The sequence below is a fragment of the Acanthochromis polyacanthus genome, chromosome 1 (assembly GCF_021347895.1).
Source record: "Acanthochromis polyacanthus isolate Apoly-LR-REF ecotype Palm Island chromosome 1, KAUST_Apoly_ChrSc, whole genome shotgun sequence".
NCBI classification, from domain to species: Eukaryota; Metazoa; Chordata; class Actinopteri; family Pomacentridae; genus Acanthochromis; species Acanthochromis polyacanthus.
This window is the reverse complement of record NC_067113.1, coordinates 58,259,757-58,282,460: the sequence shown is the minus strand read 5'-3', so window position 1 is coordinate 58,282,460 and position 22,704 is coordinate 58,259,757. Positions and strand designations below refer to the sequence as shown.

General features: G+C 40.6%; 1 protein-coding gene across 1 annotated transcript; it reads left to right on the top strand.

Moving 5' to 3' along the window:
• The first annotated feature begins 7 nt into the window (after positions 1 to 7).
• On the top strand, positions 8 to 15,882 carry LOC110953594 (DENN domain-containing protein 2A-like). Its single transcript, XM_022197689.2, is given in 21 exon segments — positions 8 to 1,556; positions 2,389 to 2,460; positions 3,023 to 3,786; positions 3,789 to 4,125; positions 5,401 to 5,492; positions 6,311 to 6,405; positions 6,492 to 6,701; positions 6,871 to 6,964; positions 7,059 to 7,109; positions 7,184 to 7,383; positions 10,123 to 10,232; positions 10,449 to 10,518; positions 10,815 to 10,892; positions 10,974 to 11,114; positions 12,113 to 12,261; positions 12,780 to 12,957; positions 13,076 to 13,138; positions 13,247 to 13,355; positions 14,035 to 14,304; positions 14,377 to 14,463; positions 14,560 to 15,882. Coding segments are annotated over 21 exon segments (3,252 nt in total). The 5' UTR covers positions 8 to 1,506; the 3' UTR covers positions 14,592 to 15,882.
• Positions 15,883 to 22,704: the final 6,822 nt, after the last annotated feature.

Sequence of the window (22,704 nt, the reverse complement as noted above, 5' to 3'; positions counted from 1 at the left end):
GAAACCAGAATATAGAAAAAAAACAAAAAAACACTGCAGCTGTTCAGCTCCCATCTGTCACTGAGACACTTGTGGGGTAAAACCAAACTGTCATTGGCTGCAGGCAGATTTCTGAACAGTTTAAAAGGTGCACTGCCAAAAATACTGTGATTAAATGATTCATTTTTACAGCACAACACTGCAACAGGGAACCAGTACTGAATGTGAATTCTGGTAAGACTCTTACAATTATGTTACTTTGCCACTATGTGTATTTAAACAGTATTCTGAACGAATATTGGACAGTACTGCAATTTCTAGCACATCTTTGAAAACTTCTCCATAAAAATGTAGTAGCTTTTTCGATCTTTCTCTCTATCGCAGTATTTTCTTATCCTAACTTACAAGTTGTTATCCTGTTTTACCTTGTTTTTATTATGTTACATTTATCTTATCTTGTTTTACATTATAAAACTATTATTATTATATTGCATCTTTACTCTTGCTTGTGTTTTGCACATATTTTGACATTGATTGCCTTCTAATATGTGCATCATTTTAGTCAACTCAGGTAGTTGAAAAACACGGCTTATAAAAATATAAATAAATGAATACATGATTAAATAAACAAACTGAAAAAAATGTAAATGTGTTATAGAGTTGTGCTAAGAATAAGGTTGAATTTAGTTAGCACAAAAAGATTTTGAGCCGCTGAAGTGGTGACAAATCTAGCACAGACAGTAATGATTTAATGATAAATTCAATTAAAATGTAGCTTTATCAGAATGACACAAAGCCACAGAAAACAAGAGGAACATGGTAACGGACTATTATAGATGCTGGCATGTCAGTTAAGGCCATAGCTGACTCCTAAAATGTCCATCAACTTCACCAAGCTCTTCAGGAAGAGTTAAGTGCGCCAAATAAGAGTAAAACATATTCATATGCAGCTATTCCCATTTATTTTTACTCGTAGTTTGCAAATCTCATGTGCATATCATGAGTTTCTGTTTCTGAATACACATCATTGGTCTGGCTGTAAGGGAGGATTTGTTGCAGCTGCATGAGCAACTGTAGCCCAGCAACAGTTGTGACATAAATTCCAACGAACTTCAGATTTGGAGGGAAATAATGTAATGCGATGATAACTGTCCCATGTGTCACAAATTCCCAGGCAGCCAGTAGAAAAGAATTAGTGGCATTTTCTGTCAGTAGCTGGGAGGCAGTCAATCATTCTTTCTAAAGTTAGCGACACAGAGAGAGAGAGAGAGAGAGAGAGAGAGAGGAAGTCATATCCAGGCTGTGGGGAGAGAGAGGGTGAATGAAAGTTGAAGATTGGGGAAGAGGCAGAGAGAGGAGGATTCTGTGCTTCCGTTTGAGAGGTCTCCATGGCTCATTTAATTAAACACCAGAATAATCTCTTAAAGGCTTGAATCAAGCTACAGAACCCATTTGAGGTGGACATACATAAAGGAAACTGCAGTGGTTTGGAGGTTATACCAATGGATATCGTTATAGAAGCATCGGATGCTTCTGATTTCACTCATAAACTCATGGAAACTGTACAACAGAGGGAGGTAAGGTTTCATTTTGTAATTGGATAGTACAGAATGTTGAAAAAATAGGGGTTTCATGGGTTTATGTTGTCCCTTTTAGCTTGTCTTTGCCAGAAGGAATACTTTACAGCAGAATATGAGTTTAATATAAATAAATGAAAAATCAACTTCGTTTTAAAATAATGCATTCGTGAGAGGAAAAAATAAATATGTGCACGAGACAGAACCGATAAGATAACACAACCTCCTGCACAGTGGTAACATTTGTGTTTTTGTTTAATTGTGCAGCCTTTTTATCACACAGCAGCTATGCATCTTGGTGCCTTGTTTCGTATTTAATCAGCCAGTCTCCGGCTTTGAGCGGCTGCATGGAGTTTCTCTGCTCATGCACAATGTCATTTGGACTACATATTAGCCAAACAAATGGTGACAGCAGCCTCAGATCTGGGAAAGCGCTATCTTAGAGGACGCTGAACTTTAAAACATTCACCTCCAAGATGTGAAAGTCACTGTGGAGGTCAAAGGTTAGAATCCTGTGAGGACAAAGTGCCAGAAAAAGGAATATAAAGCGATGAAATAAAGGCAACACATGGAAGTGAGGAGTGGTTGAATCATACAAGAGCTCCCATATGAACGCTGAATGAAAAGTTAGTTGATGAACTGCTTCAGGGAGTCCCTCGCTGTCGAGTCTTTCCTTGAGTCTGCCCAGCTGTCCCCTCATACTGAAATGTAATGTGAAAACAATATGACAACGTAAGTCACTGAAAACACCTGACACTAACTGTGAGCTGGAGACAAGCCAGACAGGATGTCACTGAAAAACTGTACATTCATCTGTGTCTTCCTCTCTCAGGTGTACAGTGATCATGGAGGCTACTGAAATAATGAAAACAAAGCAGGACTGCATCTACTCCACGGTCAACAGGTTTGTATCTGAACAGGTTTATCAGTAAAACTTCCTCCTGAGCCTGAGAAACAAAAAACAGCTGCCCTTTACTCATCACATCCATTAAGGAAAAGTCAGAAAAGGTCTTTCAACTTAGGGCTTCCCATTTCCTCCCGTTTATTTATTAAAACATAACAGTTTGATGAAACGGGCCTCGGTCCAAGTATGTGTTTATTTAGCAAAGCCGATGAGAAGAAGATGCTCGGTCATAGGCTTGTCCTCTGGCATTTACTCTCAGGCTGAAGTTTCCCACTGTCGCCAGAAAAAGACCGAGTGTCCCCTGACTGGTAGTCACTGGGAGGAAACTGGGAAGCTCAGGCAGCTAGGCATTTGTAAGCATTTTATTGTTGTATTTCTATTTTTGTGACTAAATTCAGGTAGTCAGTGTAAATATTTGTGCTTTCAGAGGAATTCCCAACCTTTTTAGCTTGGCACTGCTACTGTCCTATCAAATTAGATCAAGTGTAAATTTCACTTGATTGCCACTAAATTCAACACACTGAACATCTTGTCTTATAAGTTGTTTTCTTTGTGTGTTTAGGCTTAAGAAGGATACTCTTGGTGGAAGAAGAGGTTTTCACATTGCTTCACTGGAAAACAAGGGAGCTGGGCAAAGACCAGAGGGGACACCAAAACTCCCCTTCACCCCATTAGACAACCTGAGCTACCAGAGGGAAGATTCATGCATGATGGCTCACAGGAAGTCAACGTTTGACCAGCATAGCAATGATAATGCTCTGTTGGTAGGAACCAAGCTGCCCAGATCCAATAGAAGCAATATCAAGGACAAGATTTCTTTGTGGGAGGGCAAAGAATCCACTCATTCACCTCTTACCTCAGGTACTTTGGGCCAATGTGCCAGTGTAAAAAGGACAGAATCCCTAACAAAAACAGACAATGAATCTATTGACAAATCAAGTACCGAGAGCTCCAGGAGAGTAGCCCATAAGGACAAGCATAACCTTGGGAAGGAGAATGTCGGAGATCCAAGGCCTTGTTCACCTGTTGAACTTGGGAAACAGCAAAGAGGAACACTCAATAGTAGTAAGTCAATCGACAACCAAACAGTGGAAGACTGTAAACGAGTTGTAGTTCATAAAGAAACGCAAAATCATGAGAAAGCGAATGTCGAAAAACTTGGGGATTCAAGGCCTTGTTCGCCTACAGCAACAGAGAACAAGCAGGTTGGGACTCTAAGAAAAAGCAGTGACAGGAGAGCAGCAGAACAAACAAGCCAGGAGAAGAGGGCCATATTCAGTCTTTTCAAAAAACTGGAGTCTATGGGCGAGAACCTGGGGAAAACCCCCCAGAGCTCGGAAACTACTTCAGCCCACCAAGCAAGGACAGACAAGTGGAGGTGAAGAAAAAAGAATCAGAAGCTTTCGGCCAGAGTAATGTGGCAAGAGACGTAAAGGAGTGTCAGGAGAATGTGTACACAGAGCCGGGTATGCCTCCCATCAACCCAGTACCCAAACCCAGACGAACCTTCCAGCACCCAGCAACTGCCCCGATTGGAAAAAGACAGGGGAGAGGGCAGAGGAACCTCCCTCCACTGCCCTCCATCTCCTCAAAAACATCCTCAAAACCTCCTTCTGGAATCTACGGGAGATCCAAGGGGCAGACTTTTCGAGACAACATCAACAGGTATGCATGGATCAGAAAAATTAACTTCCTGTTGTTATACAGTGCCTATAAAAAGCATTCATTCACCTAAGAAGTTTTCACCTTTAATTCAATGCTGAATCATTGTCACTTTAGTTTGCATTTTTAGACAAGAATTTAGCAGAAAAAAACTATTCTATGATGTTAAAGTGAAAACTGATTCCTACAAAGTAACGTCAATTAATTAAAATACAAAATGGAAAATAAGTAACCGGAGAAGTATTCACCACTTTTAAAGTGACTCACCAAATTCAACATAGGTGCAGCCTGTTGGGGCTAGTAAGTGCAAAGGAGATCATCTGAGGGCAACAAAAATGATTGTAGTATAAAGCCACCTGTATCTGGCAGGTCCAGTCATTGGGGAATCAGTAGTCTTGCCCAATTTAGACGAAAGAACATCCCAAACAATTCTGTACAAAAAAGGTTATCAAAAAGTATAAGTCATAGATAGAAGAAAATTTCCAAGTCACTGATAACATTCATTGGAGGACAGCTTAATGCATCATTTAGACATGGAAGAAATATGGCACATGTGTAAATCTGCCAAGAGCCGGTCATCCTCAAAATCTGAGAGACTGAACATGGAAAAGACTAGTGATTGAGGCCACCAAGACACATATGACTCCTCTGAAAGGGTTACAAGCTCAGTGGTTGAGATGGGAGAGACTGTTTGCTGTTGTTCACCAGTTAAAGCTTTATGGGAAAAGAGAAAGTCACTGTTGGAAAAATCTCATAATAAATCTTGAGTCAAGTTTGCCAGAAGGCATGTCCGAGACTCTGAAGTTAACTGAGTCTGATGGGAAGATCTGATGAGACTAAACAGCTTTTGCCATGAGACCAGACAATATGTTTGGCAGACACCAAACACTGCACATCATCACAAACACACCATCCCCACTGAAGCATGGCGGTGGCAACATCATGATGTGTAGATACAGATGCAATCACTCATTTTATCTTTTATATTTTTGAATAATTGACATAACTTTGTAGAAATCGGCTCACACTTTGACATGAAAGCATATCTTTTTATTTTTGTAAATTCTTGTCTAAAAAGCCACATTTTGTTGACCATGTTGAAAAGCAATAAAGGGGGGAACACTTCCAAGGGGTCTGAATACTTTTTATAGTTGCTGTGCTAAGCTGAGCTAAATTAATATCAGAACTGATGTTGTACTGTGATGAAACTCCACACAAAGTGTCAAAGTTAGATAAAACATTGTGTAATCATTTGTACTTTTCTGCTCACTGTGACAGGAGGTCGTTTGAGTATGAAGACCTTGGAGGGTCAAACAGTCCACTGTTCTCTCGCTCACTGTCTCAGGAACATCCCTACGAAGACATCTTGGGTCAGACACCTTCAATCTGTTATTTGCTGACTTTTGTTTTAAAATCTGTAATATAGTAAGTGTTAATGAAGGGAAGTTAGAGATGCAAAGGTTAAGACTTAGGCTGTTTCATAACTTCTCTGTGAACAATATAGTATTCAGCAGAAAACAATAATTTAATGGAATTTTATTGTACAAGTACTTGGACCTCGAGTAAGTAGAAATATGTAAGAAACATAAAAGTTCCCAGTAAAAGGCTCTGGTAACTAATATATTACGATATATGACATTACTAAATTGTTAATATTAATACAGCAAACTGTGATTACAGTTCTCCTTTTTGTAATTCTTACTAATTTGTGAAGTACTAGATAAATTTAATATTTATTGATGCACTAAATTTAAAGTATTAATCTTTACTAGGTTCATCTATCAAATAAAAAGGAAACATTTGTGAAATTGCAATACATTTTTAAATGCAATGTCAATACTCGGAGGTCAAAAAATGTTATGGTTAGTCACAGTTACGGTTTGTCTTAGTGCATTTCAAAAATACAGAAAAAAATAAAGGAAATATTCTGTAAAATTACAGATGTTTGCAGTGTAGTGGAGTAGAAATTCAAAGTGTTATGAGAAAGGAACACTCAAGTATAGGACAAGTATATTTTCAATAAATGATCAATTTTTTTTCTACCACTGTAATGCATCCATAGTGAACATTTGCTGTTGGCACCAGAAAGAACCTCTTTTAGTTGCTGATCATTTCAGTGCAAAAAAATAAATAACTAGAAAATACTTGCAAACATGAACCAAACATGTCTGTTTCTGTTTTTCTGCAGATTCATCCAAAGAAAACCCCTATGAGGACATAGAGCTGGAGAGTCAGAGCTCCCAGCAGTCTTTGCCTTCTTCACCTGGCACTGATACCACCAAGGTACCTGAAGTACAAAACAAACATCATCCAGCAACCACTTGCTTTAGGTAACTATGAAAGATTAACAAGGACTTTCATGTCCGTAGTTGTCAAGACCGGGCTTCTTCAGGCAGAATTCAAGCAGGAGCTTTAAGCTGTTGGACCTGCGGAGAACCAACCAGCCGACCCATGGTACTGGTAGTGGAGGTGTTTCATCTCCACCCCAGCTCAGCCCTCCATCCACCCCCACGGGGCCTGAACACACACCATGGATACCTGGAGACCCCTACAGCCGAACCTGCCGCAGGATACCAACGGTCTGAAGGCATATTTTCTAGTGCAGAATCACCAGCACCAAGTTGAAGAAACTTTCTTAGACTTGAACTGAATATTTGTTAGCACAAATTTGGCTGCCAGGTTTCAGCGTTTTGTAGCTCATGAAACATATCAAGCTGTTTTCAGACTGACATAGAACTTTCTCAACAGGTTGTACTGAGGATCAACAGCATATTTGAGGCTCGGAACAGGAAAAAAGCTCTAAGAAGGATCTATCATTATGCTGAAACAAGCTCAGGAAGAGGTGAAATGATCTTGATGAAGTTAAACATTCTTCAAATGTTTTTGTTTTCTTTCACACCAAAAGTGAAATATATGTTTTTGGCTTTTATTCACAGTAACAGATGAAAACAGTGACTCTGAGAGTGAAGTTGAAGAAAGAGCTAAAGGTAGGGTACTATACTTTAACCTGGAGAACCTCATAATTTACACATTGTACTTTAACTTACCTTCTCTCTCCCAGCTCATCGTCAGCGCCTCACGACAGTCCAGTCCATACTGAGCCAGCCAAACCAGGCCCAGGTCCACTTCAACAGTACCAACAGCAGAAACAGCTCTCTGGAACAGCGCAAACTTTTTGAATACTTCCTGGTTGTGTCACTGCAGAAGTCAAAGGCTGGCGGCCACTATCTGCCGGAGGTCACACAGCAGTTCCCACCTAAGGTCAGAAGCAGAGGAGTGCTGGAATCACTGCTTTTAAAAAAAAAAAAAAAATTATTTAGAAACAAATGCATTAAAATAGAAAGCCAGACAATAAAGACATTTAAAACACTTCATAAAATGTAATTTAGTTTGACTCAGCTGGACAAGATTTGTCACCTGTTATGAACTCAGTTGGTATTTATATCTGTTTGCTTCTCTCCTGCCCTCTGTGCTCAGAAATACTGTATTTTTTTAAACAGCCTAATTCCCAATAAAGCTGCTCTCATTTACAAATTTTTCTGTTTCTAAAGTCAGACAGTTGTATGAAGATGAAATAGTGACTGAAACCCATTAAGACTACATGTTAATCTTCAGTCACTTCAGAGCCATTTCCAAGCTGCTATACTCTGCTTTATTAAAATACAGATTTTGTATTCTTAATGTTGTCTCACAAACTCATCAAACACAAGAGATAAAAACAGTGGCTGTGCTGGAAGATTAGCATTGTTTTCATGTAAAATGATCGCTCAGAGAGCAGGGGCATCACCAGACCTAATACTGTACTGGGGCACAAAGCATTCATGAGAGTGCACAAAGTGTGCGAGAAAAAAAACATATTCAGCACTTATTCACATAAACCATTTAATAATATCAGACTATGTTGTTGTCTAGATCTTTGATTAACCATCTGAAATGTACTGCAGTAATGCATTTGGCCTACTTGTGCACTTTACTCTCGACTTCTAAACCATTACTGATAAATGCAAATAGGAAGAGCAATGAATCTTTTTGAAATATTTATTTCAGTAAACATCTGCAAATTGAACATTTACAAATGTAGAAAAATAAAGCACCCCAAAATCTCTGGGTTCTTTTTTTTAAGCATATATATTTAAATATATATATATATATATATATATATATATGTGTGTGTGTGTGTGTGTGTGTGTATATATATATATATATATGCTAAGAAGAGTTATGCTTAGAAGAGTAAAGAGGAAAAGAAACCCAAATTAGGGGAAAAGTGGGGCACGCAGAGTTCACACAAATCAACAAAAATCTGAAAATTTCCAGTATTATTTACAGGTGATATATATTCAGGAAAAGACCTTGAGCTGCTGCTGTTAAACAGTCTGACAGCAGCAGGTATGAATGACCTGTGGTAGTGCTCCCTCCTTGATGGTGGCGGCAGTAGTTAGTTAGTCAGTCTGTGGTGGAGGGAGTGAGAGCATAGACTGTATATATAATGGACGTAGCATCTGGCTCCAGAATTGAAGCCAACCCGGAAGTGTCAAAAACTTGCAATGTCCCGCCGTCCGCTAGGGTTGGCTCCAAAAAGCTTTTTCTCCATAGACCCCAATTAATTTTTGGAAAAAATAAAATTTGATAGACTGATGTTCTACAGCTCAGGATTTTTTTCCCATTAGTTTTCATGGTCAAAATGAGAGATCAGGTGGCCTATCTTAAAACAAATCAATATTGAATTTTAAATAAATCGTTAAAGTTGGCGGAGCCAGGGGGCGTGGCTATACTTGATGGACAGCAACAGAAGCCTCTGCGGTAAAACGTGGGCGGGATAAGCGAGTCCTCAGCCAATCCTGGCCCTAGTTGCTCTCCGGTCCAGTCAGTTTGATGACGCTTTTTACGTCACTGGCTCCAAAAAATCCAAAACGGCGACCAGGAAGTAGCAAAATCCGGGCTTCATTTTCTCGGCGTTGAAACCAACGGGTGACGTCACGGTTAGTTTACGCCTGGGTGAGAGGCGTTGTGAATAACGTTAGCTAACTTAGCATTAACTTAAGACAGACTTATGTTGCCTAGCTAGCTAGGACTTCACTTACCTCTCTCATTCCTCGCTGCTTTATCCCTGCTGCGGGCGAATAACTATCTACAGTTCGAGTCAAATCAAAATCAAAAAAATATATTTAACAGGTTGTCAGCTAACATTACCTACCTCACGCAGTGATTCTCATCGCCCCTCTCTCTTGCTCTCTCGACTTCAGTTGATCAGCTGAAGTCGCTACACGTGAATAAATTACCATATTAATTAGCCATGTGCACATTGTTTGAGTGGAGTGAATACAGTAGCAATGAATTACCATACTAAGTAGTATGTGCGCTGTAGTCTATGCTATGTAGACTTAAAACTCCGAAGTGATTTTTTTTTTTGGGTGAAATTTTTACTGGGGCACTGCAGATCAATACTGGGGCACGTGCCCCAGTGAAATCTGTCTGGCAACGCGGCTGTCAGAGAGAAAATTGTGATTAAAAAAGTGATAGAAAGATTTTGGCCTCATTCACGTTTCATCCGTCCTGTTGTCAAATATTTTGCTCAGCCATGTCGATTACAAATGCAGAGACAGTCTTCTTCCTGAAGTGGGTGTGGACAGCAGCAGCTCAGCTACATTTAAAGCTACAGACACCAAAACAGCCCATTTAGAACAGAGCTAAAACCAGGAGTTATAGAGTCATGGTGAAATGCACCATCTTTGCGGTATTTTGAGCTGCTTTTTTTAAGTTTTCTGAATTAATTTACTAAAAATGGCACATAAAGCGACCTCTGAACATGGATGGTTCTTGTTTGTCTCAAAGCAAAATTGATCCAGTTGCAATTTACCTGAATTCAAACAGTTAACTTTAAGTTCTTCACAAGAACAAGCCTCTTCTGGTTGATTAAGTGTCATTATGCATGCAAAATGAGGGAAAAGAAGTGAATGAAAATGCATTGAATTAGTGTTTTATTCCGTTATCGTATAGCTGGAGCGAAGCTTCAAGTTCATGAGGGAGACGGAGGATCAGCTGAGGATCATTCCTCAGTTCTGTTTTCCTGATGCAAAAGACTGGGAGCCTGTAGAAACCTATCCAAGGTGAGAGTCCCAGAGATATATAAAGTATTGCAATGTAAAACATACTGAAAATCCAACTCTTAGAGCCACTAGGAAACTTGAAAGCCTATGTGCAGAAAAATTATAAATATTAGCATTACATTTGATATGTACACATAATTATACATGTGTATTTTCCATATGTCTAACAAAAATACATTCATCTCATTGTTATTTGTGGTGGCTCGTCCCTGGCAGTGAGATGTTCTCCTTTGTGCTGACCGGAGAGGACGGGAGCAGGAGATTCGGATACTGCCGCCGTTTACTGGTAAACAGAAATGAGCAGAATAAATGAGTGTGCTGATGCTGAACAGGAAGTGGGTAAATACCATGATGACGGCTGAGTAAATAACTGTGCCAAAATAAGTCGGTGTGCCTGTGGGAAAACAGTCCATCTCAGAGTCTGGCCGGAAGTGTGTGAGACTGGGAACTGGATGTGTGTGGGTGTGCATACGTTTCTGTTTATGTGTTTCTACAGTGTTTGTGTGTTTCACCATTCCTGAATGTCAAAAACCTTGCAGCCACTTTCTAAGCTTTGTTCTGGTTTTTCATCTTGCTTTGCAGCCCAGCGGAAAAGGCAAACGTCTTCCAGAGGTGTACTGTATAGTCAGTCACCTGGGCTGCTTCAACCTGTTCTCCAAGGTGAACTACTCCCACTGTGATGATATTACCGACATAATGTCAAATAAATGTATGAACCGAGTGTGTATGTGTGTGTTGTAGGTGCTGGATGAGGTGGAGAGGCGGAGGGCTCTGTCTCCAGCTCTGGTACAACCGTTCATGAGAGCCATCATGGAGGCCCAGTTTCCAGCTCCTGGTAGAACCATCAACATCAAAACTTTTCTTCCTGGATCAGGCACTGAGGTGAGTGGAAAACTGTAGTAGCAAAATATACTCGATGTTGAAATGAAGCACGTTTAGGAAGCTAAAATGAAGCAATGTGCCCAATTTTGAAATACAGTTTTAGGGCTTTGCTTGTTTCAGTTTGATATTGTAGCTTTAAAACGAACACTCTGAAACCCAAGACTGGCTGTCAGGTTTCTTTTGAAAAATTGTAAAATTTAACTATTTATCAGTGCCAAGAACCAGGAAAACAAAAATTATTGACAATTTTTTGTTTTACTTTTTAATGGTTCTTGAACAAATTGTGTAACATGCATATATCCATCATGATATTTAATCAAAAGCATTTTTTTCAACATGTCTCATTTTTAAAAAATCTGCAAAAAACCCTATTTAGTTACCAGCTTCTGTTAAAAAAAAGCTTTTTAAAAAGAAGCCATGAGTGACTCAGTTGCTACCAGCCATATCACAAAAATTTAAGGACTATTCGGTTGAACTGCAGGCTGTGTTTACACATACCAGATCGAAGACAAGTATGAAGACAAACTTAAAAATATATTTACGAAAAATCTGTAGTATGTGGTATGTGCAGTAACACCTATAGGCTTTTGGAAAAGTGTTGTACATGTTGATTTCAGGTTTATTTCATTTTTTGTATATAAATGAGCAAAGAAATTCAACATTTCTTAGATTCGTGGCACTACAATTGTGTCATTCTGCTCAGAAAAAAATTCTGAGTTATCTGTACTTCTAGCCATGGTTGTGCTGTTTCCATAGATGTGCAGGTCTTTATATTGCAGTGACAAATGAGCCTACAGTGGGTAAAAATGTGACAGGAGCCAATATTTGCATGAGTTGCATGAGGTTCAGAAGGTTAAAGTATTTGCACTTGGATCCTGATGTTCACAGTGTATTTAAAGTTCATTTAAAACCTGCATTTTGAACAGCAAATGTTTAAGTTGGATGTATAAGTAGTATTTATAATCAAATAAAGTATGTTTTCTCCATTTATTTCCCAGGTGATGGAGCTCTGTCGACCGTCTGACTCACGTCTAGAACACGTGGACTTTGAATGTCTGTTCTCCTGTTTGAGTCTTCGTCTGCTTCTTAGAGTGTTCGGCTCTCTGCTGCTGGAAAGACGAGTCATCTTCACCGCTGAAAAGCTCAGGTAGGTCCCTTTGGTGGAGCCACATTCCACAAAACACACTAAAATCCATATCGTCCCACCATGTGACAACTCTGCTGATCATCCTGAACATCCTCCCCATTGTTTTTGTAACTATGAAGATGGTTTAGTCATGACTTTATAAGAACACGGGTGGTCCAGAGCCACATATCTTAATAAATTTTCTGCAGTTTTATTCAGGGAACATGCCAGAGAGATATTTTTGAGGGGAATGCTGTTGAGTTGTTGTTGCACTGGGGCCAGTTTGTTTGTTCTGCCAAAGAAGTCCAGTGGGAGTCAGAAAGAGCGGTCACAGTAGTAGAGGACAGGAATGTGAAGCCCAATGATGTCAATGAAACAAGTATGTAGCCTCGCCTTCCTCCCTGGGAAATGTCTTCACTGCCCGGAATACTCATTGTTCAGACTGTAGCACCCTCATGTGGCGAGAAGATATACACTGAAGCAGCTAAAACACACAATTACAAGCACATAACCATCCTTTTCCCTGTTGTCTCCTGCAGTACTCTCTCCCAGTGCTGTCATGCAGTCGTGGCACTACTTTACCCTTTCGTATGGCAGCACACCTACATCCCAGTGCTGCCCTCAGCGATGCTCGACATCGTCTGCACTCCGACTCCTTTCATTGTCGGCCTGCTGTCCAGTTCATTACCCCAACTCACCGAGCTGCCCCTGGAGGAGGTCAGAGAGGAGATAGACTCTAAATATGCTGCATGAAGCCGAAGCCATACATAGAAAATCAAGAATTTTCTTTGGGATTAATAAAGTTAAACTTCTTATCTAATAATTTATTCTGCAGGTTCTGGTTGTGGATCTTGGAAACAGTCGATTCCTCAGACAGGGAGGTCATTTCCATAAGCAGGTTTGTGCTTTTTTTATGGCTCAGCATGATCTGTATAGATGTGGACCAAATTATTTCTGCCTTATTACACCTAGAAACTAATTTTATTTCCTGTTTTGTCACATTTAGTTGGATGACGAGGACTCCATCCTGCCATCAAAGCTTCAAACAGCCCTGGAGAACGTCCTGGAGAGGAGAAGAGAACTTGCTAATGAGCGAGGAGGAGATCTAACCAATGGTGAGAACCAACGAAACTTAACTAAAATAAGCGTTTCTGGTTGAAGCCCTTCAGTACAGACAGTAGACTGCTATGCTAGAGGCCCTTTGACGCTTTAATTATTGTCGCATTTAAGTTTTGTATAGTTTTATGTTGTGTATTTACGTCTCTGTGCTTGTTGTCTTTTTCTGTACCTGCCCAGGAACAACAGATGCTAATTAGCTGCTAGCTAACTCTGTTGCAGTTACTTTTAAATGTGCACTGTCCCTGCAAAACGAATAAAACTAAGCAAATGCTGTGCTACAACTTGCTTAGCAATGTTTACATGCATTGATTTACATGGTACAACATTTACCATTTATGCATCACCTGTTTTTCACATGTTAGCGTGTAGTATTTTTTAATTAGTACAAAACTCAGATAGAGCTGAAGTTGCTTAATAATGACCGCAGTCCGTCCAATATCTGCTCAAGCACTCAAAATCACACGTCAACCTTATGGTGGTGCTACAGGAAAAGTTGACAGGTTTTACCCTTTACCAATCCTAATATGTGTCCAAAAATGCCAACAAATTACTGTTCATGTCTTCAGAAAGGGGTGGACAGGTTGCCTGGAAAAAAAGTATTTTTTCTATTGGCTGTTACTTAAACTGACCAGCACCAGCTTGAATTTGTGATGTTTTCTGTTTTTATATCTCCAGACTCTGGTCACCTTAGTACTGTCGTGTCTGAGGCCTTTGTCCGTTTCTTCGTGGAGCTTGTCGGCCACTATCCCCTCTTCATCACCAGTGAGCGGGAGGACGGCTACTCCTCCTCATCCTCCTCCCCCGTCCCCTGCTCATTCCAGGGGGAGGGTTTCCGTAAAGCGATCCCATCCAAGACCGTGCGTCGCTTCCTCGAGGTTTTCATGGAGACCCAGATGTTTGGCTGGTTTATCCAGGAGAGGGAGCTCCACAGACAGGCTCTGAGAGGTACGAAAGAAAGAAGAGGTTCAGGTGTTTGGAAGTGATCCAGTGACTCATGATGTTTTTTTCTTTCCTCAGGACTGTTTGAAGTGAGAGTTCAGGAGTATCTGGACTCTATTCATGAGAATGAACATCGGAGGGTTAACAGGTTTCTTAAAGGATTGGGTAAGCATGATTCTGTGGTCATCATACCAAGAATTGCTTTATTATAGTGAAACATTCTCACTTTAAACCACTGTTGTTGTTTTTCCATTCATACAGGAAACAAAATGAAGTTTCTGTCCAAGAAATAATGCAACTACAGCTTCACACAAACAGACGCAAGCTATAAAGAAGAGGCTAATCCAGCAAACTAAATCATAATTTGACTGCTTGTCAAAGAGCTCGTCCACACCATCCGCATTCATGTCAGTGAGTGAAACTGATGGTTTTGTTTAAGGACTCATGGTAGACAAAGCCTGACTGTGGTAAATCACAAAAGAAGGATGCTGTTGTATCTCACACAGATGAAGAAACTTGGGACTGCAGACTTGCAGAAACACGTAAGGAGTTCTTGGTTGACTCTTTTTTAAATGAGATTCTTCAGACAACAACGTTCATGAATGCAAATAACGTAAAATGAGGTTGCTATTTTTCTGTAAATTAAGATTCTTCATGGCCCAAGATGTCACTGAATGGTTTAATCCTCTGATCTCCAGGCAGTTTTTGTGTGATTTTTGCTTGCAATGCAAAATAAATGTCCCTCTATGGAAACAGCATAACAATGACCCAAAGAGAACTCAAAAATGTCTTTTTGTGCAGTGTGACAAATTTATATCACCATTTTCAAGTGCCCCCCTTGTGTTTTTATTAGTGGAAAAGAAAAGAAGGGCTTTCCATGCTATGGATATTTTACATCTGAGATTTTAAATTTATTTCAGTACTTGTCTGCTTTCTGTTTTGTCTAAACACAACCTGTAGTTGATCACAAAGTGACTGTTGGTCTCATCCAAGTCACTAATGGCTTTATGGTGGCACTATAAAGGACAGATTATTTTTGTTTGTTTTTTACAGAATCTGGTCAATGCAAATGGTTTATTTTTTGGCAAATTCCAATATGTGATTAACATTAAATATTGGGATTTTAAGCTTAGATTTGGTTTATGTTCCCAACAGAACTGCATGTAACACATTATTAGCTCAGGGACCATTATGAAGTTGAAAATCTGACAATTCTATCTGTTTTTACAGTTTCTGGCTCTGATAAATGCTGTAATTTTGTTGATTTTGTAAGTGATAACATGCCCTTTAAACCCGCTGGTGGGTTCTGGGGTTCAGAGGGTTAACTAATATGAAAATTAAATGACCTCTGTGCTGCACAGTACAGTAGTAAGCAATTGGATGAACTGTACAATGACATCCAAGTCCATGGTCACGGTATTCTCAGGATCCACCAGGGGGCAGTAGTATGTTTTCTCTGTTTGGATGATCTTGACACCGACAGTGACACAAAGTAGTTTTCCTGCTCCTACATGCTTCACTTTGCTCCAAGTCATAACAGTGACAACATCACAAGTGCTTTGAATAAATATTCTCTGGTTTTTATGTGGTGACTTGTTGTCTTGATGTCGTCATGTTTTATTTCCATCAAAACAGATGCCTGTATGTCAGACAGTCATTGGGTTATATGTTTAGAGTTTGGATATCATTTTTGCAAATGTATTTTCCCTCCTTCGTGCAGTTTGCAGATCCTGAATAATGAGATTATTTTATGGCAAATACCAGATGTATCAAATGACACTGTGCAAACTGTACAATATGAGTTTTGCTACACAATGCAAACAAGAGGGGAATAAAAGCCAATCAAATTGTGTTCACACAGCATTTGTGTGCCAGTTTTACAACGTGAATAATCCACATGCCACCCATTTGCTAACCATTCGCTGCTGTGTTTGTGCGTTTGAAGGTATTTGGCCTTTTTACTACAAAGAGCCTTGGTTCAGAGTTGGTGGCAGCTTTACTATTTTAGTCTCTGAGTCATGGAAACAAAGCAGATCTTTAGCCCACAAAGAGGAAAGCACATCTTTGTCAGCATGAAAACATAACACAGGTGCAGAGCAGAGCATAGTAGTGTATTGTCTGAGGAATAGTGTGCTCAGTTGTTCCTGCCCACTAAACAAGCCTTAGGGCCTCTAACCTGTCGCCCTGCAAGTGGCAAGTTCACGCCCACCTGCTGACTAAGCTGCTGATCCATATGCACAGATGCACACAGTACAAACCACGCTAAACAGACATCGCAGACTTTACAAACCCACACAGAGTAAATATTCTCTCAGCCAGTGATTCACAGCCAGTCACAGTGCCTATAAAAATTTTAGTACAGCTTAAGTATAGTTTGTTCCTTTTTGACAAGAATTTACAAAAAAGTCTCCATGTCAAAAGTGAATATATTTCTACAAAGTTTCATCAATTTAATAAAAACATAATTGGTAAAATAAGTCATTGCATAAGTGCGTTTCCCTATACTTTGCTGCATTCATTTTACCACCACCTTTGCAAGCCTTACAGGGCCTGCTGCCACCACCATGCTTCACATCATGATGCTGCCTCCACCATGCCTCACATCATGATGCTGCCACCACCATGTTTTAAGTCATGATGCTGCCACCACCGTGCTTCACATCATGTTGCTGCCACCACCATGCTTTAAGTCATGATGCTGCCACCACCGTGCTTCACATCATGATGCTGCCACCACCATGCTTCACATCATGATGCTGCCACCACCATGTTTTAAGTCATGATGCTGCCACCACCATGCCTCACATCATGATGCTGCCACCACCATGTTTTAAGTCATGATGCTGCCACCACCATGCCTCACATCATGATGCTGACACCACCATGTTTTAAGTCATGATGCTGCCACCACCGTGCTTCACATCATGTTGCTGCCACCACCATGCTTTAAGTCATGATGCTGCCACCACCGTGCTTCACATCATGATGCTGCCACCACCATGCCACACATCATGATGCTGCCACCACCATGCCACACATCATGATGCTGCCACCACCATGCTTTAAGTCATGATGCTGCCACCACCATGCTTCACATTATGATGATGCCACTACCATGCTTCATGGTGGACATGATGAATTTTTGATGATGTGCCGTGTTCGGTGTCCGCCTAACATAACATCTACTGCGTTGGCCAATACCTCAGTTTTGGGGTCATCAGACCAAAGAACATTCTTCCACTTGACTTTAAAGCCTCCCACAGGCCTTCTGGTGGACTCCAGCTGAGATTTTATATGAGCTGTTTTCAACAGTTGGCTTTTTGTTTGTAGCTCTCCCATAAAAGTTTGACTGGTGAATAACAGGCAACTCTTGTTGTAGGCACAGTTTCTCCCGACTCAGCTGCTGTGCTCGGAACTTCTTTAGAGGAGTCATACGTGTCTTGGTGGCCTCCCTCACTATTCTATTTTTTTTCAGTCATTTATTTTTTGCAGAAGGCCTGCCCTAAGAAGATTTACACTAATTGTGCCACATCCCTTCCATTTGCTTTTTACTGTAATCCCAGGGATAGTCAGTGATCTGGAAATTTTGTTGTGTCTGTCTCATGACTTATGCTTTTCAATAACCGTTTCTGAGATGTTTAGAGTGTTCTTTTGTCTGTTTGGTGTCATTATAGCGAGGAGTACTGATTCACCAGTGACTGGACCTTTCAATACAGGTGTCTTGATACTATAATCACAATTGTGACACATCTACTGCACTCAGATGATCTCCATTTCAATAATTGTGTAACTTTTAGGTACAGCTGGTGACGCCCAACTGAATTTGGTGAGTCACTTCAAACGCAGTGAACACGTATGCAATCACTTATTTAACATTTTACATTTTTAAAAAATTGACCTCCCTTTGTCAAAACAAACAAAAAAAATCAGTTTTCACTTTAGCTTGAAAGTCTTTGTTTTTAAATTCTTGCCCTAAAAGCCAAATTAAATTGACCATGATTCAGTGTTGAAAAACTATAAAAAGGGAAATCTTTCAAGGCCATTGAATACTTTTTATAGGCACAATATGTTTAGTACAGACTGAGTTCCCTGAAGATTAAAGTACGACATATTGCACCTAAAAGCTGCAACAGTTCATTGATAAACTGATTGACTGATTAGTTGTCAGCTTTTACATTGTCAACTATTTTGATCAGTTAATCATTTTTGATTAATTTTTCAATAAAAAAGTCTAAATTATCTAATTCCAGCTTCTTAACTTTAATATTTTCTGATTTCTTTACACCTCTACGACAGAAAAAGGGAATATCATCGAGTTGTGGACAAAACGAGACATTTGAGAACATCATCTTGAACTTTGGTCCAAAAAATATCACAAAACTGTAAAAAATGTCAGCAAGTTTTCCCCAAACAACTAATGATTAATTGAGAAAAGGACCAACACATTATTCCACAATGAAAGTAATCAAACCCTGCAGTTGTAGTCTGGTGCGAGCATTTGTGTTTCTTCAGTCCAATACATATTAAAGCTAGGCTAAGGTTATTTATGATCTTAGCTAGCTACAAAAAATCAAATAAAAATGCTTGAGAGTAACATCATTAGAGTCTAACATCATTACATACTGATTATATATATTTCTTTTCAAATTTGGATTTAAAATGGTTCGTAGGCCTGCTGTTACTGATACTGTTATTGAGACTCTCTGGAGGCTCCCTCTGCAGATTATAAGGAATACTCTCTAAATAGAAAGACTTTGGTATTGCACAGATTCTTCCATGTTTGTATTTTACGCTAAAAGCAATGCATAGATTGTTGAAACAGGTTAGAGTTTAAAGAGATGTCATGAGCACACATTTAAACAGTGAGCTTTGATAAAGGGTAAGCAAGGGTTGTAATACATCCATCTGCCACAAGTACAAAACCACCTGTTGATTATTGTGTCGATCTCCTCCTGACAAAACAGCTATGGGTGTCCTGTGTTGTGGGCCCTGGAAGTTGAGAAGCAAATCTGGGGTGGCGCCTAAATGGATCAGGCTTATTCTGGTATATCCAGCATATCAGATTGAGATATGGGGAGTTTGGAGGCCCAGTCAACACATTTGTTGTGTTTGTGAGCTGTTTTTAGAGTGTTGTGTGGTTCACTGCTGCTGTAGAGTGTTGAAAGTTTCTGCTAAGGTGGGCGGATTCTCCAGTCATCCAGGTCACAGTAATCCTAAGAGCCTCAGTAAAAAGCAACTGGATTCTCTTTCTGGTTCTTGAAGATGTTCCACCTCTTCAGGCAACAACGTATATGTAGGTGTCAAAGTATGTCAGGACCAAAGGTTTTCCAAGACAATCGACAGTATGGAATTTGTTGTTAGCTAAACATAGATAGATAAAATAAGTAGCAAAGTACTGCAAAAGTATCGACAAGTAAAGGAAAAAATGGCTTCAGTTATTCCGTGTGGTAGTTTAAATCTTCAGTGCCTGTTTTATGAAAAACTTACTGGAACAATCTCAAGTTACATTTACACAACAGTGTTGAATAACACCCAGTGTAAAGTCAACACGAGTGCACACATTTGGAACATGGTGGTGAGTGAAGGGCTAGTTGAGCTCCTCTGACAGGTCTGTGGGGCCAAAAGAGGTTGAGAACTGCCGCTCTGAAACACGCATGTTCAGTGGAGCTGTCACAGGGTAACAAATGTGAAAATCATACCGCAGCTTCCTATCTGGCTCCCAAGGTGGGAAAGCTGCAGCGCTGCGGGACCAGAGTCATCTCAAGAAGATGAATGGATGTGGTGAGAGAAGAGCTGTGACGGCCTGCCGAAATGTTTGCACAACTCACTCAGGTTCTTGGAGTGTGTTTGTGTGTGCACATGGGTGAACCCCAAACCCAAAGTGTCCCGAGCTGTTTCCTGCTAAACACCTGGCTGCGGTTCAAGACAACTACCTTGTTAGCGCGGAGGTAATTATGGTTTCTATTAATTGGAGTCTGCAGGGGTTGACCCCCGAAGCCTTACATCCTGCACTGGTGTATTTCCACAGCAGAACCTCCCAGCGGAATATATCTCTCCACTGCAAACACAATGTCATGTGTCTTCAGTCAGGCAGAGAGCGCTCTTATCTGCCACTTAGAAACAACAATAGCTTGTTGAAACTCTAATCTTCCCGGCAAAGAGCCTTTCTGAAGAACCTGATGGGATTCCACCTTTAAGAGATGCAACACGGCGATAACCACATTATCCTCCTACTTGGATACCTGCAAGTGAGAACCTGCTGCAAGATTCATGCAGGTATTCTCAGCAGAAGGAAAATCATGCAAACATCACGAGCCATTAAAGCCAAACCACCAATTCAGTCATAAAAATCTCCCCGGAGATTTATTGACCTCATTTCAAGGCTTGCAAACTTGCATTTGAGACTCTCTGGAGGCTGCCTCTGCTAATTACATGATTTATGGTGCAATTTATGGAGGTACGGAGGTGCGGCAACTAATCAGCAGTTGTCATCAATCAAAATGAAAAGTGTAATGCCATCTCGTGTCATTTTTGATACCTTCTCACCCACAAACCTCAATCAAAGAAGTTGTTTCGGTTAGACTCTGCACTGACTTCAGTTTGTAAAAAAAGCTCAGGGTCACAGAGGTTGTAAATCCCAGGTGCCAGATGCAGTTTTGTACAAATTTTGTGTGCCTAGGGCATTGTTATCGTCACAACACAAATATGGTGCCTTCAGGTTCCCACAAGGTCCTTTTGTGCTTCATTTGGGAACTCTACTCACTGAGGGCAGGGGTGTGGGAATCAAAAAGCAGTAAAATGTAGGAAACTAGGAGGTAGCAGAGAAGAAAAGAGCGGGAGTTTGAAGCATGAGAATGATTTGTTTACTGTGCACGTGGAAAAATGCATGCACATGTGCACTCACATGCACTAAGAGGTTCCCGAACATGCAGTCGTCAGCTTGTTTTTCAGAGCTGCAGGTGCAGTGTCCAGCTGCAACCCTGCCATGCATGCCAGCGGCCTGAATCATTTCCCTCTCCTTCATCCAGAGGAGGAGCCATTAAAGCATATGGAGAACATAACAGGCAGGCAGGAGGAGGTGGTAGGAGGAAGAAGAGAGGGAGAGGTGAATCTGACAGAAGTAAAGTGGACAGAGAAAAGGGATTAGGAGGGGTGGGTTTCCATTTCCCTGCTGCTAAACCAGGAAAGCTGGAAACCTGTGGAGACAACGTAGAAGCTAGCAAAGAGGATGAAGGAAGCAGAAGGGTGCTGGACATTGATTAGAATAAAACAACTGTGTGTTTGACTATTTTTCCTCCCTTTAAACTCAAATTTTGAAAGGGTAAGGCGATAGAAAGAGGGAGAAAGAAGAGCGATGGGTGAGTTGGATGGGAGGAGGGAGGCTCAGGCCACACACATAGATTTCCAGGCCTGAGGGTGCGTCAGTCAGGCCTGTCTGCATGTGGTCTCCTATATGTGTCCAAGTTTATCCACACCGCCATTACTCTGCCATTAGTCATGGCAACTGATGACAAGGGTTAAAATCCTCCTATCGTCCTCTCACTCATTCACGCAGCTCAAAGGACCTTTTAAAGGGTCATACCCCCAATTTAAAAAAAAATTTCCTATCTCGCCATCGTCTGGCTTTGTGTTTGCGTCGAGCATGAAGAGGAGTCTGTCTGGAGCCTGCAGCGTGGACATGGACAAACATAGTCATGCACACGGACCGGTTTGCAGGGGATTCTTTGTCAGAGCAGTTGCAGGGTGGTCCGGTCTATAATGTGGACTCATCTCTCTTCATGTGGTTTGCATGCGTGGAGTAACTTTGTGTGTCTTCCAGCTCTGATACGGGCGCCTATTAAATCTTGTGCACAATGCAACAAGCATAGAGGATTCAACAGTTTATTTTTAGGATTCTAACCAGAAATTGTGCAGCTGCAGAAACCGGTTGCATCATCAAACAAGACAAAAGGCAGCATCTGAAACCGCTCCACGACTTCTATGTGGTGCCTGTTTTTGAAGTGTGACTTCTAGAGAAGAACTTGCCCCAGATGCTAACCGCTACAGCATGTTTGGTACAGACATGACAAGAAAATGTCCACAACTGAGGGCACTTTAATGAACCAAAGCAAATTCCTTTTCTTTAATGTGTGTAAGTTATGTAAAATGTCCCCCCCGCACAGTTGTCATGACCAGTGAAATATTGTATGTAGACCAAAACCCTCCCTTTTACCAGACTGTAACATGTTTATTTCTTCTGTAAAGTTGTGCATTTTAACATGGGAGTTTATGTGGATTGACTCGCTTTTAGTGCCAGGAACTACAGCCAGGATTTGACACTTCTGGACTGACTTCATTTAGAGCCCTGGAGGTTTTTGTTTGGTTCCAATCAGCACAGAGAAGCTTGCAATTTGCAACTTAATACAC